At 24.9% G+C, this 16,995-nt stretch overlaps 2 protein-coding genes across 2 annotated transcripts; both read right to left on the bottom strand.

Annotated features, from left to right (window-relative positions):
* Positions 1-7,893: 7,893 nt before the first annotated feature.
* Phum_PHUM249720 (uncharacterized protein) lies at positions 7,894-9,565 on the bottom strand (the record flags this gene model as incomplete). Its single annotated transcript, XM_002426331.1, has 7 exons — positions 7,894-7,967; positions 8,055-8,155; positions 8,263-8,432; positions 8,599-8,694; positions 8,775-9,002; positions 9,082-9,189; positions 9,422-9,565. 7 exons carry the CDS (start codon positions 9,563-9,565, stop codon positions 7,894-7,896), a joined length of 921 nt encoding a protein of 306 aa, XP_002426376.1.
* Positions 9,566-10,639: 1,074 nt separating this feature from the next.
* On the bottom strand, positions 10,640-16,088 carry Phum_PHUM249710 (uncharacterized protein; the record flags this gene model as incomplete). Its single annotated transcript, XM_002426330.1, has 11 exons — positions 10,640-10,771; positions 10,894-11,040; positions 11,152-11,287; positions 12,971-13,101; positions 13,192-13,347; positions 13,445-13,670; positions 13,738-13,873; positions 13,955-14,231; positions 14,345-14,667; positions 14,935-15,080; positions 15,931-16,088. 11 exons carry the CDS (start codon positions 16,086-16,088, stop codon positions 10,640-10,642), a joined length of 1,968 nt encoding a protein of 655 aa, XP_002426375.1.
* Positions 16,089-16,995: the final 907 nt, after the last annotated feature.

The following is a 16,995-nucleotide window of genomic DNA, read 5'->3' as shown; positions in this document are numbered from 1 at the left end:
TTTTTTTTTTTTTTTTTTTTTCGGTATTAAATTATTATCGAATAATTTAAAATGTGTGAAAAAATTCATTCATTTTTTTAAAATTAATTTGATTGAAAATTTTCTTTTTCGAAATAATCCCCCCCATCCCCTCCACTCCTTCCACCCCCCCCTTCGACGAAATTTATCATTCGAAATGTCCCGATATTTGTGTTTCCGGGGCGGACACGGTTTCAAACTCGTGGAATTTATTTTGTACCTGGCTAGGTATAAAAACTATCTAGCCAGGTTCTCTGCTCTACAACTCGACCACGTTTTTTTTTTTTTTTTTTATACATACGTACCCGATTCAAAGGCACGTAATTCAAACTTACTCGATGATTGCCCGTTAATTTTATACCCTACACTATTATTATATATTACATGTGGGCAAATAAGTTTAAATTAACCGGAGGAAAACATCCAACGAATACAAAAATAATAATAATAATAATAATAATAAAAAGTTTATACAAAAAAAAAAAAAGATATTTTTCCTAAGCACTTTTCTTGTGTTAAAGATTTTAATACTTTTAACTTAACTTTTTTAAAAAGAAAATTCTAATCGGATTTAATTTGTAAAATTTTTTTAATATATATAAATTCATGTAAAAAAAAAATGCCTGTTGCCTGCCAGTCTGTCTCTCTCTCTCTCTCTGACATACCTTTATGAATAACTTTTATTTCAGTTTGAAACAAAAACAAAAAAAAAAGGTTAAAAATATTAATAATAAAGCTTAAAAATTGGTTCAAATATCGATTTTCAATCAAGGTTAACTCTATTAGTAATAAAGAAAGAGTTACAATTTAGTACACGAGTTTCGCATTAGCCTTGTCTGCGATTCTCATTACAACTTCTCTTTCTATTAATTACAAAGTTACACCCTTAAAATTCACACCCTTATCATCCCTTTACCCTAAAAACCTCTACATATACTCTTTTTCTCATCTTTTTTTTTAGACGACAAAAATTTTCAAACTTTTTCATACGTAACCGTTCCCAAATTACACGTAATGATAAATAAATATGCACGTGCAGAAAAATTAATTAACGCTTTAAAAAAAAAAATAATAATAATAATAATAATGTGTGCAAAAATTTAAAATTTGATTTTTCCTTCCCTTCCCCTTCCCTCCCCTCACCCCAACATTTTCATATTCGTTCTTAAATTAAACTGCCTATGATTTTGTTGCTTTTTTTAAAAAAAACAAATTTTTACCAAGTCATCATTCTAACGAATGTTTATTTATAAACAAAAAAAAATGTAAAAAAATATTTATAATATCGAATGTAATATAATTATTTAAGTTAAAATGGCAAAAAAAAAAAAAAAAAAAAAAAAAAAAAAGATTTCTGAACGTACTCTCACACACACACACACATATATATATTCGTACAACATTTCGAGAAGAAGTTAACATCTCTCATGAAATATTTAAAGATTTAGATAAGTTTTAATTAAACGACCTCAATCCATCCATCTTTTAATTATGTGATTATTAATTAAAATTAATTAATAATTATCAATTTTGCTATAAATTATTATTTAATGACTTTACATTAACCGCGGGGATTAAATCGATTTAGAACGAAAACATTTGTGTTTAATGTATGGGAAGAAAGCCGAATACGAAAGGGATGAAACGAAGGAGGAAAAAGAGAAGGCAAAGGGGAGAGAGGAAGAGGAAGGGAGGGGAAGAGAGAGAAAGGGGAAAAGAACGAGAGAGAGAGAGAGGGAGAGGAGAATAACGGAAAGAGGAAGGGGAAGGGAAGATCGCGAGGGAAACGAAAAAAGAAAGGGAAGATTGTAGAGGGACGACGCGAAGTGATGCGGACGAGGGGAAAGGAAATCCCGCGACTACTAACTTTAATTTTTTAAATCGTAACCTTCATTTTGGGGAAGCGATATAAGGACAGAGATGAGGGGCAAGGAGTGGCGGTGGCGGGACAAAACGGGATCGGCGGCGGCGGCGGCAGCGGCGGCAATGAGAGAGGGGGGAGGAGGAGTATCTCGGTGGCTGAGTGGGAGGAATAAGGGAAAAGGGAAAAGAGGAGGAGGAGGAGGAGGAGGAGTAGAGGGTGAAAGGGAGAAACGCTCCCATTTAAGTGAGTAATGAAGCTAACAAATCAATAACAGCTCGAACAAAAACGGTTTAATTAAATGAAATGCCAGAGGCGGGTTAAGTTATTTTAATAACTAATAAAATAATGGGTTATCATATAATAAGCTTACTGTTTGCGACAAATTTCCCCGACATTACGGACGACATTTTGTCTTTCTGAATCCGTGTAATCAATTGGACAATAACTTATTGTTTCACAGTATAAATAAATTTAAATTCTTTTGTGAAAAAATAATAATAATGATAACAAAAACATTTTAAAACTACCCTACGTGTTTAAAACTACCCTACTCCTCCAAGATCTAAACTCCATCATGCATCATTTTTAATTTTAAAAAAATTAATTTTAAATTTTTTACCGGGTAAAAAAAAAAAAAAAAAAAAAAAACCCGCGCTCGAAAAAAAAAAAAAAAACGTTGGAAAAAATTTATAAACCCCGATTGGTGGGTGAACATTCTAGTAACAACACGACTTTTATAACATTTATTAAGTTTTTAGAAAAATTTTATTAACAATTTAAAAAAAAAAAAAAAACTGGTACCGAAAAAAAATTAATTAAAGAATTAATAATAATAATAATAATAAAACTTGAGAAATATTACTTTTGACAAATGCCTTTTTCTATTTTTTTTTTTTTAAAACGTGGAAAATAATTTTTATTTGTTTTAAAGTTAAAAAAAAAAAAATTTAATGAAATATTTTGCACTTTATCACATCATTTTCATGTGCTATATATATATATATATATATATATATATATATATATATATATAATTAATTAAGTTAAAACGTAAACAATTACAAATTAAATTGAATTAATTTATTTAAACAAAAAGAAAAATTACGGGAATGCTATTAGTTGACAATAAAAAAACATTAAATCAACATATAAAAATATAAACAATGAAGTGAAAAAAAAAAAAATAATAAAATTAAATGAAATTAAAATTTTTCCTTTTTTTTGTTTTTCTTGTAAAGTTTAAACGATTAGGAAAAATACTTTTCGATGACGACATTAAAATATATTTTATAAAAATGGACGAACGGCGGGGAAAAAAAAAAAAAAAAACGAAAAATTTTTGGTTAAAAGAATAATAGGGTTCTTACTTGTGAGAAATCGTCGCTTTCCTTGGTTGAAAAACAACTTTACCGCCTTCGTCCCACAACTCTTGACCCTCAGACAGGCCGATGTTGCCAAATGGACATCACGTGACTAAATCTTTTAATATTGTTTTTCTTTTTTTTTTAAAAAATATTAATTCACTATTATCATTTTATCCCGGCAACATCATTTTTTTTTTTTTTTTTTAAATAAATTTTTTTTTTTTTTTAATTTTACGGTTCAAACACTAATTAATAAACACTCATTAAAAACTTAAATTTTAATAGACGGGTAAAACATATCGAAAGTCAAAGAGAGAGAAAGAGAGAGAGAGAGAGAGATAGAAGGTCAACGGTTTTACAACGAGACGAATTTTCAAAAAAAAAAAAAAAAATTTGAATTTCTATCTTTAACTTTGTGAATAGTAAAAAAAAATCGAATGAGAATTTCACTTTCTGATTAGATATAACGATTGCTTTACAAAGCAAATAATAAATATACAGCCTAATGCGAAATTTATCATTTTTTTTATAAATAAATTTTCATTTAAAATAATAATAATAATGAAAAATGTATCGAGTTTTAATTTATATATATACCTATTTTATTTTATATAAAGATATTGAATTTTATTATAACCGCACGCACACACGCACACGTCTCTATTTCGGCTGTATATATGATAAGTTCGACAAAAATATGAGAGAGAGAAAAAAAATAAAAAAAAAATCACAATGAAAACGGTTCCAAGCGTGTGCTGAACTAACGAAAACTTCGCGTTTAACCAAATATGTTTACTAACCGAGCATCTGCTCTAGACTAGACGACGGGAGAACGAAGACCGGTTTTTGTGTGTGGCGGCTGTGCCGTGTGATCATTTCAGAAATACTCAACTAACACAAACAACAGCGCTCCTAACGGTTTTTTTTATAACTATTAAGTTTCGCAATTTCGGTAGCTTTCAATGTAACTTTCTAAAATAAAAAATTTTTTTCTCTCTCTCTCTCTCTTTCTTTCTCTCTTTCTTTTTTTATTAATTAACTTATTAATTAATAAAAAGAAATTTTTTCTAAACTTTATATACACATACACATACAAAAAATATTATTATTATTTAAAACAATATATGTATATTTTTAACCGCAATAGAAAATAATAATTAATTAATTAATTAATTTTTTTTCGTTAATTAAAAAGTTAATAAAGTCTATTTATATAAATATATTCGATATTAATTTTTTTTTTTTTTTATCAATAAAATTAATTACATTTAATAAATCATTGTTGAATAAAATTAAAGTAATTATAATTACCATCCTTGATTGTATTTTGAAAAACGTAAAAAACGTAAATTTTAATGAATAAATAAATAGTGAGGCTCTCTCTCTCTGTTTTATGTATAAAAAAAAATTAAATAATTTTATATAAATTTAATTGAAAAATTCGATTAACGTGAGTTTTTTTTCATTATTATTATTATTAAATTTATTTTATTACTTTTAATCCAAGTAATAATAATAATATAGTAAAATTACTATGATAAGGTTTCTTATCATAGAATTTTCTTTATTATTTCTATTTAAAAAAAATTAATTATTATTATACACCTTTAATAATTGAAAATATTAATTATTATTATTATTAATAATCGAAAATTCAATAATTTATTTTAATTTTTAAAAAAATAAATAAATAAAAACGATTAGTTTTAATGGGTGTGAAAAATCAATTTTTGATTATTTTATTAAAATAATTTTTATTAAAATAAAAATTTATGAAAAAACGTATTTAAATTATTTAATATAAACCCCCAAAAAGTGAAAAATTTATTTATTTATTTATTTACTTATTTTTTGTTATAAATAATTTAATTCATAAATAAGTTCCAATTAAAACAAATTTTTTTAACGAAGTTTTAAATAATAAAATTAATAATTTTTATTATCGTTATTTAGTTTTTAAATTTACTTATTAATAAACATTTCCAAATAAAATATTATTATTATTATTTTTATTTATAGAAATTTTATTTTTTTATTTATTTTTATTTAAAAACAAAAAACAAAAAAAAAAAAAAAATTTTCCCGTAAACTTTTTCCTATCGCACGTAAAATCACATTAATGTAAAAAAAAATTAATTAATTAATTGATTATATTAATAATGTCCCATTTTATTAACCTACAAATTAAACCTTATGTATTTTAATAAATAAATTAATAAGAAGTTAATAAATTTTTTTCATACATATGAAAAAACCCCATTTTTACAAAAAAAAAAAAAAACAAAATTATTTTCAATACGTTTTCTTGTTTCTTTTTCCCTGTAAAATTTATTATTAATAATGTTTATCAATTTATTTACGTTATTAAAAATATTATTTATTAATTAATAAAATGCATTAATTAAATCCGTAATTTATCGTAAGAAAATACAAATTTTTATAAGTACCTTGCCATAAATATCAATAAACAAATTAAATAATTACGACGAAACCATTTTGATTTAAAAAAAAAAAAAACCTATCAGGGGGTGGGGGGGCCATTAAATTTTATTTAAAAAAATTTTTTTTTTTAAATATACTTATCGTAAATATAATAATAATAATGATTGTGTTAATCAAATTTGTCCATAAAACGTTCGGAATTTTTTTTTTTTATTTAACACGTAGTCTCCATCATTACCCGACGATATTTTCGAGAGAAAGAAAGAAAGAAAACCATGTGACGTCCCAACGCGAGTACTCGAAGGCGGGATTTTCATTTCCGCGCTTGCGTTTAAATTTGCAATGAAATTTAATTTGAGTCGTTTAAGAGGCCGGGCCAAATGCGGTCTACAACAAATGAAATCTATTCTCTTTATTACTATTATTATTATTATTATTATTATTATTATTACTACTTTTTTTTTTTTTTTTAATAATCTTTTATCGATTAAGGTTTTTAAAGTTGCTACTACCACTACCTTATTTTTCCTTAATGATAAGGAAAACTCGAAAAGGGTATCACATAACTATTTCCGTTTTCTTTAAAAATTTCCACGAGATTCGTTTTCAAAGGGGGGAAAAATTGTTAATTTACGATTAAATAAAATTATTTTAAACATATGGACCACGTAAAAATGTAATAATAATAATAATAATTAAATGACGTCATTTGCAGAAAAAAGGAAAAAATTTTATGTAGAATTATTAATAACACGATTAATTAATTTATTTTGCGTGTAAAGTTAATAGTTAAAATCAAACATGGTTGGAAAATTGTGGAAAATTTTTTTAAGAAAAAATGTTTTTTACGATTGTTTTAGCCTAAAAAAAAGGTTGACTACTAATCATTATTAAAAATTTTTAATTTTTTCTGAACAAAAAGAAAAAAAAATATAAGGACAAAACTTAAATTATAGTATCATGGAAAAGAAAAAAAATATAATAAAAATGTTCAGAACAATGTATGGAGATTCTGCATAATGTAAAATAAATAAATGATAATAATAATGATAAGGGATTTATATTTTTTGACGTGTTACAAAAGTACTACTCGAAAACGAAATTTTTTTAAATTCATGTAACTGACATAGTAAAAATATGTTATGTACATAAAACAACAAAATTTCATTGGGATTTGTTGTATATATTGTAAAATTTATAACAATATGAGCAGAGATATTCTCCCAGCATCCCTCCCTCATCATCTGACATGATGGGGGGGGGGGCATAGGTTGTTGTGGGTTTTTCATTTTTATTATTTAAATACATTTCATCCAACATCTTTGACACTCTGTATCATTCTCTCCCACTTTATTTATTATTAAAGTAGGAAAGGAAAAAAAAAAACAAAAACACAAACTCAGGCACGGTTGAAAATTTTTTTTTCCCCTTTTTTTGTTTTTTTTTAAATAAAAAATCAAATTTTTTTTTTTTTTTTTTTTTTTTTTAACCATAGAATAATAAAACTCACCCTAATCGAAAAAGTTTTAATTAATGTAATTAAAACTAATTAGATTTGTAAAAAATTAATAATAAAAATAATATTTAATTAAAAATTAAATTATTTCAAAAGATTATTGTCATTATTATTATTATTATTATTATTTAATTTTTACATTTTTCATTATGTTATTGTGGTTAAAAAAAATTTTTTTAATTAAATTTAAATTAAAAGAAGAATTTTTTACTTACTTAAAAAGATTATCTCAATATTATCAAAAGAAAAAAACTAAAAAATTATTTATTCCTAAATTTTTCATGTTGGAAGAAGATAAAACTCGAGAAAATTTTAAAAGACATTTGTTTTCATCAACATTTGAAATATTCTTTCATCATCAAGATAATTCTTAATATTTACCTTTTTATTTAATATTTTTGATGATTTTGGATAAATTTAGTTTCAAATATTTAAAATAAAAAAAATAAACAAAAACTTACCTGGTTTTTCGAAGAAAACTCATTAAATATTTATTGCAATTTTAATTTGTTCCAAAATGTGTTAGTCGAGATTTAACAAAGACAGAGACACATGATGACTTAATAAATTAATAAAAAATTATTTAAAAGAAGTAATAAAATGAATTAATGATTAATAATAAAAAATTTATTATTATTATTTAAAATTTAAATAAAGGTCTTAATTGTTTTTTTTTTTGTTAAGTAAAATTACTTTCTTGATTTTTTTTTTATTCTTTTACTTTTTCCTAACCTTTTATTTGTTTTAAAACCTGTTTTTTTACCTGTAGAATACAAAAAAAATTTTATAAATCATTTGAAGAATTCCCTCTCCCCTCTCCCCCCAAAAAAAAATAAAATAATCGACAAACCTTTTTTAGACATTTTCCCAATGTATGCAGAACTTTCTTTAGTATTTCTTTTCGAACCTTTTTTCCTACCTCCAAATCCAAATTTTTCATCTTTAGCAGCTCTAAAATTAAACAAACATAAATAATAATAATAATTATCATTATCATTATTTCATTTGAGAAATTTTAAAATTAATATAATGGTTCTCGATTTAAAACGATAACTTACCTCTTCTTCTTCGATTTTGCACTCAACTTGGTTTTATTTTTAGCGGAATTTGATTTATTATTATCTTTCCCATCTAAAAAGCTTAAATCTTTAGTTAATCCTTTTCTGTATTTTTTAACATCATTCATTAATTTTCTTTTTTCTTCTGCTTGTTTTAATTTTGTTTCAATCTAAAATACGAATACAGTCACATTTATTCAATCATACAAATTTTTTCTTGTCAATTTTTTAAAAATTAAAATTAATAAAAATCTATTTGATTAAAATACTTATAAAGGTAATTTTAAATACACTTTATAATAATATAAAAATAATAATAATGAACAAATTACTTACTTGGGCTTTCTTTCCTACTTTTTTTAATCTACGTAATTCTTTAGCTCTTTCGCTTTGAGCTATGACTGTTTGTCTCGATTGTAAATTTAATCGAACCTTAAATTAAAATTAAAATCATTTTGTATTTATCATTTAAGTGTAAATTAAACTAGTATAGAAATAGTATGTGCGCATACTTTGTGCATGTGTTGATCTGATTTAACCATTTCTGCAAAATAATCATCAGGTCTTTTGGTTAATATTCCTGATGATTTTAATCTGGGTAATCCTTCCAAAATTGCAGATTGAGCTTGTCTATGAAATAACATTTCTCTTTTGAAATCATTTGTAAAATCTTTACTCTGAAATGCTCCATTAAATTTATAATAATTTTTTAGCTTTGGAATTTTTTGATCTTTTGTCACCTGAAATTAATAAAAAATGTTTTGTTTTTTTTCCCCTCTCAGTTTTCTCCACAATAATAACAAAAAAAAATAACAGTACCTCATCATAAGCCTCAGGAGGCATTGGAGCTGGAGTACTGACCACATCTAATGTTTCTATCCAATTTAAATTTAATTTAAATTCTTTTAATTTTGATTTTAAACCACTCTGAAAAAAATAATTTTTATGACCAATTTGACATAACTATAAAAACTTAAATTAAGTAATATGAACAAATAAAAAAGTAGTTTGTATTTTAATAATAATCCAAAAGTTATAAATTTAAAAGTTAAAACGCTTAAAATAAATAAAATAATAAAACAAAATTCTATAAAGATTTCATTTTTGTATCACGCGTTTTAACCAAGTTAGGTTAGAATCAAGATAAAAGTAAACTTACGATATTATTTTTTAATTCTTTTTCCTCGCATGGAATATTTAATCCAGGTTTGATAAGTCCAGCAGCAAAAGCTTCTTGTAATTCTTCATCGGATAAATCATTAACATTACTTATATCAAATTCATTAAATTCATTTTCATTCATTTTGAAATTTAATAAAAAACTCACAATTTAAAACGGGTAACTACAACTAATCACGATAGAGCGCGCTAAATTCTTAAAACTTCCCACAGTTTGGCAACATAGGATAAGAACCGTTAAAAAAAAAAATAAATAAATAAATTTTAAACTTAAAATTAATTATTATCTTGTAATTTTATTTTAAAAAAAATATAAATATATAATACAATTTTCTTTTATTAAAAATAAATAAAATAAAACGGAACAATATTCTTTTTTTTTTTTTTTTTTTAAATTATAAATTTAATTATAATCATAGCAATATACGTGTCAATTAAAACAAAAAAAAATAATAATGATAATAAAATAAAATAAAATAAAATTATAAAAATAAAATTGTACTTTGTAAATTCTGAGCAATACATATAAATATATTTATTTTTTTAAATAATAATAATATTTTCTCTCTCTCTCTCCCTCTCTATATATATAAATATATATAAAAAGTAAAACAAAATTTATTTTTGAAAACAACAACAACAACAAAGAGGTTTTAATCATTTTTTTAAATTAATCTCCTTCACTCACTGATTTTTTTTTTTTTTTTTTCATTTCTTATTGAGAAAATATAAATAAATAAAAAAAATTTTTTTTTTTTTTTTAAATATTTAAAAAAAATTATTTAGCAAGAAATTTCTTTTTTGTTTTACGGCACTTAATCGGCTACTTTTAAACACGTGAAAAAATATAATTTTAAAAAATTATTTGAGTGCTATTATTAATTACAATCAATGTTTTATTATTATAATTATTATTATCATTATCCGTGTTCCAAAAATTTGAATTTGAGTGCGTGACTGAAAAAGAAAAAAAAAGAAAAAAAAAAAATTAAATATTAATCAAGGGGAAAAATTGAATGAAATTCAATTAAAAACTTTTTACTTACTCATCCGTAACAATAATAATAATAATAATAATATTTTCAAATACTTTTAAATGTGTGAATCGGAAATCACCCACTAAAAAGAAAAGAAAAGAAAGAGATATAATAATAATAATGATATATTTAAAAATTTTTTTTTTTTTTTTTTTAGGTTTCTAATGACTTACAGAAGAAGGAGAAGAAGGATCACCGTTTGATGATGGCGAATGTATGTGATCGGCAACTTCCAAAAGTTGTTTTTGATGTTCTTTAGCTTCGGAAACGAAAAGATTTGTTTCTTTCAATTTCTTCGGTCCGAATTCATTTATTCTAAAATTAAATTCAAAATTAAAATTTACATTTTTACAAATAATAATAATAATAATAATAATTTGTTATTTATTATTATTTCTCACTTATCGTAAATGACGGCGTGCAATCCCAATTCTTTTAAATATTTTATTGTTTCCGCATCGTTATTATCGTCTCCCCAACAGAAAACAATAAGGCCGCGATCTTTGGCAAACGATAATTGTTTCGGATTTCTCAATATGTCTTCCGTGTGAACATTTATTCCCTGCAACACCAAAAAAAAAAAAAAAAAAACATTTAAATCACTTTTAAATAATAAAAAAAAACAAAAAGAAGAAGCAGACGAAAAAGAAAATTTAAAAAAATAAATAACAACCAATATTCCTAATGATTGAGCAAAATAAACGGCTGCCTCGATTGTGTGACATCTCGGATCGTGGTACATTGGATATTTCGATGTGACTCCTTGTGTTAAAAACATGACGGGATATTTTGTTTGCTTATGTCTAACCCTAAAATACATATAACTAATTTAATACATTTTATTAATTCATTAACCTTCGGGAGAGAGAGAGAGAGAGAGAGAGAGAGAGAGAGAGAGAGAGAAAAAAAGACCTACAACTATAAAATTTTCACATTTTTCATAACACAAACGTCAAAAAAAAATCAAAATGATATAAATTTGCTGCAAACAAAAATGAAAGAAACTTTGTTAACAAAAACATTACAATATTATTATTATTATGTTCTTGAACCCAAAAAAAAAAAGAAAACATTCGACCACTTCATCTTCAACCTCCTTTTTTTTTTTTTTCATTTATGAACTACTACTCTCATTTTCAATAATCCCCTGATGAGTTTATTGTAATAATAATAATGATGATGATGTACCAGTTCGTAATAATAATAATAATAATAATAATAAGAAATAATTTTAAACTCAATCATTTTCGTTGACAAAATTTCAATGATCTCGACGGTAACATCCAACAAACAATCGAATGTTCTGTTTTAAAATTAAAACTTTAGTGACGTAGCCACCGCAAAAAAAACGGGGGGGAGGGGGGCGTAACCGATCAATCATCCTTATTTCTTATATATATATATTAGCTAACGACACAACTTCTTCTTCTTCTTCATCATCTTTGAATTGAATAAAAATAAAAAAATAAAATTTTCATTTTGTTTCCATTGCTCTACGCCGTCGCAAAAAATCCATCATATTCTATTCTTCCTTTCTTCAAGGCAATCATCATTCATTGAATTCAAAATCGATCGATCGATCAATCAATCAATTAATAAATAAAACGAAAAAAACATATTATGTAGTATATGCACTGAGACACGAGATTATTCCATAACTTTAATTTTTTTTTTTTATTCATTCTAACAATTTTTCTTAACTTCTTAAATTTTTTTTTTTTTTTTTTTTAGTATTCACCAAATCAAACTTTAAATTACTCACCAAACAATAACAAAAATAAAAAAAAAAAAAAAAATTTTCTTTTTTTTTTTTTTTTGTTTGTTTCCCACTGATAAAGAAAGGTTTTGTGTGTAGACATTTTAGATCCTCTTCCAAATATTAATTTTTTAAAAAAAAATTTTTTTTGTAAAGTTTAAATATCTTAAACCACGAGACTTTTTACTTTTATTTATTATTGACGATGGTGAACTGACTGATGGAGAACAGAGAAACAGGTTTATCGTACCTGTTTTTGTATTGTTCGATGTGTCGTCGATCGACGTGAATGCTTTTGACAAAAATTTACTCTCCTAACGTGACAATAAAAACAATTTTTTTTTTTTTTTCGAACCTTTTTTTTTTTTTTTACGTTTGTTGTTGTACGAAATAATAAAAAAAATGTTTTGAGAGTAATTGATTGCACGGCATACATATTTTTTTTTTTTTTTTTTTTTCATATTTAAAAGGTACATACATTGTCTTTTAAATATCAGGTTAAGAGAGTCAGACGGATAGACAGATGAGAATACTGCAACCTCTGAACCCTGAAATAGGGTAGAAAAAAAAACGACAATTTAATTATTCGTCTATTATTCTGATAAAAAATACATTCATTGGCGGAGAATTGAGGAATTGTTGTTGATAACGACTGTTCTGGACTGTTGATAATAAGAGAATGCTATATGTTAAATTTAATTTTTATTATTATTATTAAGATAATTCTACTACTCACATCGTGCATATGTCCGGGTGAAAACAAGAAAAAATTATTTTACGATTTCCACCGTTTTCCAAAACGACTTTCAATATGGAATCCACGTACGTGTTCAAATCGAACGGATTATTTAATTCGAATGTTCCATCCTGTCGTGGAAGAAGAAGAAGAAGAAAAAGTCAGTGTCATAATTATATGCCCAACCTTTTTCCAAAAGAATGTAAAGAGTCCTTTTTTACCTTTAACAACATTGTCCATTTAATTTCTATATTAAATCCAACGATCGGATCTAAAACATTTAAGGCGTGTTTAAGAGTAGGAAAGGGTTGATGATCTTCAAGATGTTCATCGAAAAATAATTGTTTATTAATTATTCCCTCTTGAATGTGATAAACCTATAAAAACAATTTTAAATAATAATAATAATTTGAACGCGTTTCAAGAACGAATAAAAAAAAAAAATTTGTTTAACAAATTTTTAATAATGATAACCTTGAGGCATTGAAGTTGTTCCAAAGTTAATTCTTTTAAAGGTATTTCCAACATGTCGTCGATGTTGACCTTTTTTCTTTTCAACGAGATACAAACGTGAAAATCGTGATAAATGACGGGTACCATATCTTTTGACAATTGTACATCAAATTCGACGTAATCCGCTCCGTGAGAAGCAGCTTCTTTAAGTGAGGCTATTGTATTTTCACGAACTCCAGCAGCACAACTGCATAAATAAATAAATAAATAAAATAAAATTGAAAATTAAAATTTATTTTTATATTAAATTTTACCTCTTTTGTTTGAATGACGTTCCTAAACCACGGTGACCAACATCGAGACCCTGCAAACTGTGCTTCCAATATTTTGCATAAGATGTACTCATGTCGCAAGTATAATTTTCAATCGGTTTGATGACTAAGTAATCGGCTGAAAATAAAACTTTACTTTGTATTTCAAAATACGCGGAGGGGGGGGGGAAATGACATTAAATATTATTAAATTTTCAACCTGAAATTTGACCGATCGGTTGATGTTTCGTAGATGTCACCGGAACAATTATTCTTCCTTCGCTTGATGTCATAGCGCTTGGCAATATATACGAAAAACCTATGTGGCAGGGTGGTTCGGATTCACTCGCTCTAGATCTGGGCACGTAGTAATCAATAAGGTAGGCAAAATTTTCAATGTTATGAACCTGAATTTGGAAGACGATAAAATCATCAGATTTTATTTCTCGACCGAATTGTCGCTGAGGGCTTAATTCACCTTCCGAATCATTGAGCACCTGAAAAACAATTTTTTTTTTTTTTCTCTCTCTCTATCTCTTTCTTATTTCAAATAATAATCAAAAATTTTTGCTATTCTTTAAAGAAAAATAGGAAAAACACGTCAACTCACGCAAATTTCCGTTATGGGCCAAGCATCGGAAGATCCGCTTCCAATGTCCAAAGTATCCAAACTAAGGCTATTGTTGTCGACGGATTCGTAGGCCAATATGGAATCCGCATTATTTTTTTTTGTCAAATCAACCGGAGTGAGTTTTATAAATGTTAGGCGAGTTTTTAATTTTTCTTTCCAAAAAAACAACGGATGGGAATGAAATTTGATTTGAATTAATGTTTGCGACGTGAGCCATCCTTTGTCAACCCAGTAGCACTGATCGAAGTAACCGAATTTAGCAAACGACTCAATTTTCCCAACGTCGATCGTATTACTTGGAGCTGGAAAAAAAATAAATAAATAAATAAATAAATAAATAAATAAAATTGCACCGTGCATAATCGATCAATGAATGTAAAAAAAAAAAAAAAAAAAAAAAAAATTGCAATTAAAACCATATTATTTATGTCGTGTCGTCGTCGTTTTGACTCATCAAATTAAAGGACTTAAATAAATCTAATATTATTTTTTTCAACTTTAAATTTGAAAAAAAAAAAGTTTTTTTTTTTTTTTTTTTCTTTTCAATTTATTTTTATATAAATACAAACCATTTTTTTCAATGATTCTCGGTCTTAAAGACACTTCTCTTCTTTTAACGATGTACTTTTCGTTATCCACGACGATACAAATAAAAAACCTGTAGTATATATCTTCGTTGGAAGGTAACAGCTTCGTGACGGTCCATATATCGTCACTGAAATCCATATGGAAAGATTTGTGGAAATGTTAAGGTTTTCATCAGTGGCGAATTCCGGGATATGGGGCGGGGGGGGAGGGACAACAACCTGGTTTTCCAAATTAAATCTTTCTTTTTTTGAAATAAACTTTCTACGTATAAAAATTCATCATGTGGGATTTTTTTCTTAAAACGTTTAAGAAAGTATTGATAAATTATTTAAGAAATGCAACAACAACAACAACAACAACAAAAACTTCGAAAACTATAGAAAATGACTTGTAAGAAATAATAATAATAATTTGAAAATGATAATGATTAAATGAACAACAACAACAACAACAAAATGAGGAGCAACCCTTTGCATTATTTTTAAATAAAAGGAAACGCCAATTAATCAAGAGAAATTATTTTGACCCTGGATAAGATATTGCGACGTATATTAAAAAAAAAAAAAAAAAACAAAGCAAAATATTAACCTCAGCAAAGAAAAAATTTATTTATGCATGTGAATTGATTTTGGCATAAAGTATAAATGTAACAAGGGCTTACGTTGATAAAAAAAATAAAAAGTAAGTAAAACTGTAATTTGTAAAAAATTGAATAAGCCAAACAAAAAAAAATAAAAATAAAAATAATAATACTAATTTTAAAAAGCCAAGTTGGCACAAAACATAAAAATTTTTCCCTTCGATAAAAAAAACAACACAATTTGACCTTTTGACATTTTATTTCCCACCTCATCCGTTTGACCTGGGTTATGAATTCGCCACCGACACGAATGAGTTTTTTTTAAAAAAAAAAAAAAAAAGAAATAATATTTTTCTTACTTTACATATGACAAAAATGCAAAAAAAAAAAAACTCACCAATTAGATGTAGTTGAATCCTTGGTGAGTAAAACAACTTTTGAATTTTCAGAAACTTTCCATTCTCCAAGTTCGGGGATATTACCTGTGACCCCGACAACTTCTCCAGGCTGAGTTTCTGCTTGCACTCTAAAAGTCCACAATCGAGCGTTTTTCATATTTTTTTTTTTTTTTTTCTTTTCTTGTTCCCTGAATTCCCTTCAGTTATTTTAATTAAATTTTTTTTAAATACATGATTGATTCTAATTCTAATTCTAATTCTAAAAAAAAAAAAGAAAATATTAGGAATAAATATCAATAATATTTTGTTTGTATAATTTGTCGATAATTTGATTCGACATATTAAAACGGTAAAAAAAAATTCCATTTTTAAATGTAATTTTCCAGAATTATAAGTTCAAGTTCAAGATTATTTAAATGATAATTAATATTGACAGTTGAAAATTTATTTTTATTTAAATTTAAACCCATAGTTTTCATTATTCTTTAAAAAACAAAAAAAATTTATAATTAAATTATAACATTTTTTTTTCGTAACAAAGAATTCAATTTCAAGTTATTGAAAAAATCCTTAACATTCATTATCTTATTAGATGTTACTTACTGTCAACATTTCCTAACTGATAAAACAACAAAGAAAACTTTAAAAAAAAAAAAAAACAATTTTTTTTCACATTTACCCAAACTATTCATAAAAAATTAAATTTATAATATTAGTATTGATAATAACTATAAATCTAAATATAAATATTATTAAATAAAATATCTATAAGTTAAAATATTTATAAATATTAAAGGTCTTAATGATATTATTGTAGATAAAAAAAATTTGAAAATTTTTTTTTTTTATAATTTAGTAATGAAATGTTTAGTCTTCTTAAACCGAAAAGCTGCAAAATGAAATAATAAATAAAATGCTAACAAATCACTTTTAAATAAAAATATAATTTAATGTAAACTTACAACAAAAAAATTTGCGGCAATTTATCCACTCAAAACAAAAAAAAAATTTATTTGCATAAATAAAATAATATCATTGTCTTCTTGTCATTTTTATTAGTAAAG

The sequence above is a fragment of the Pediculus humanus genome, genomic scaffold (assembly GCF_000006295.1).
Source record: "Pediculus humanus corporis 1103172107617 genomic scaffold, whole genome shotgun sequence".
NCBI classification, from domain to species: Eukaryota; Metazoa; Arthropoda; class Insecta; order Psocodea; family Pediculidae; genus Pediculus; species Pediculus humanus.
The sequence above is the reverse complement of the archived record's forward strand: the minus strand, read 5'-3'. Positions and strand labels throughout refer to the sequence as shown.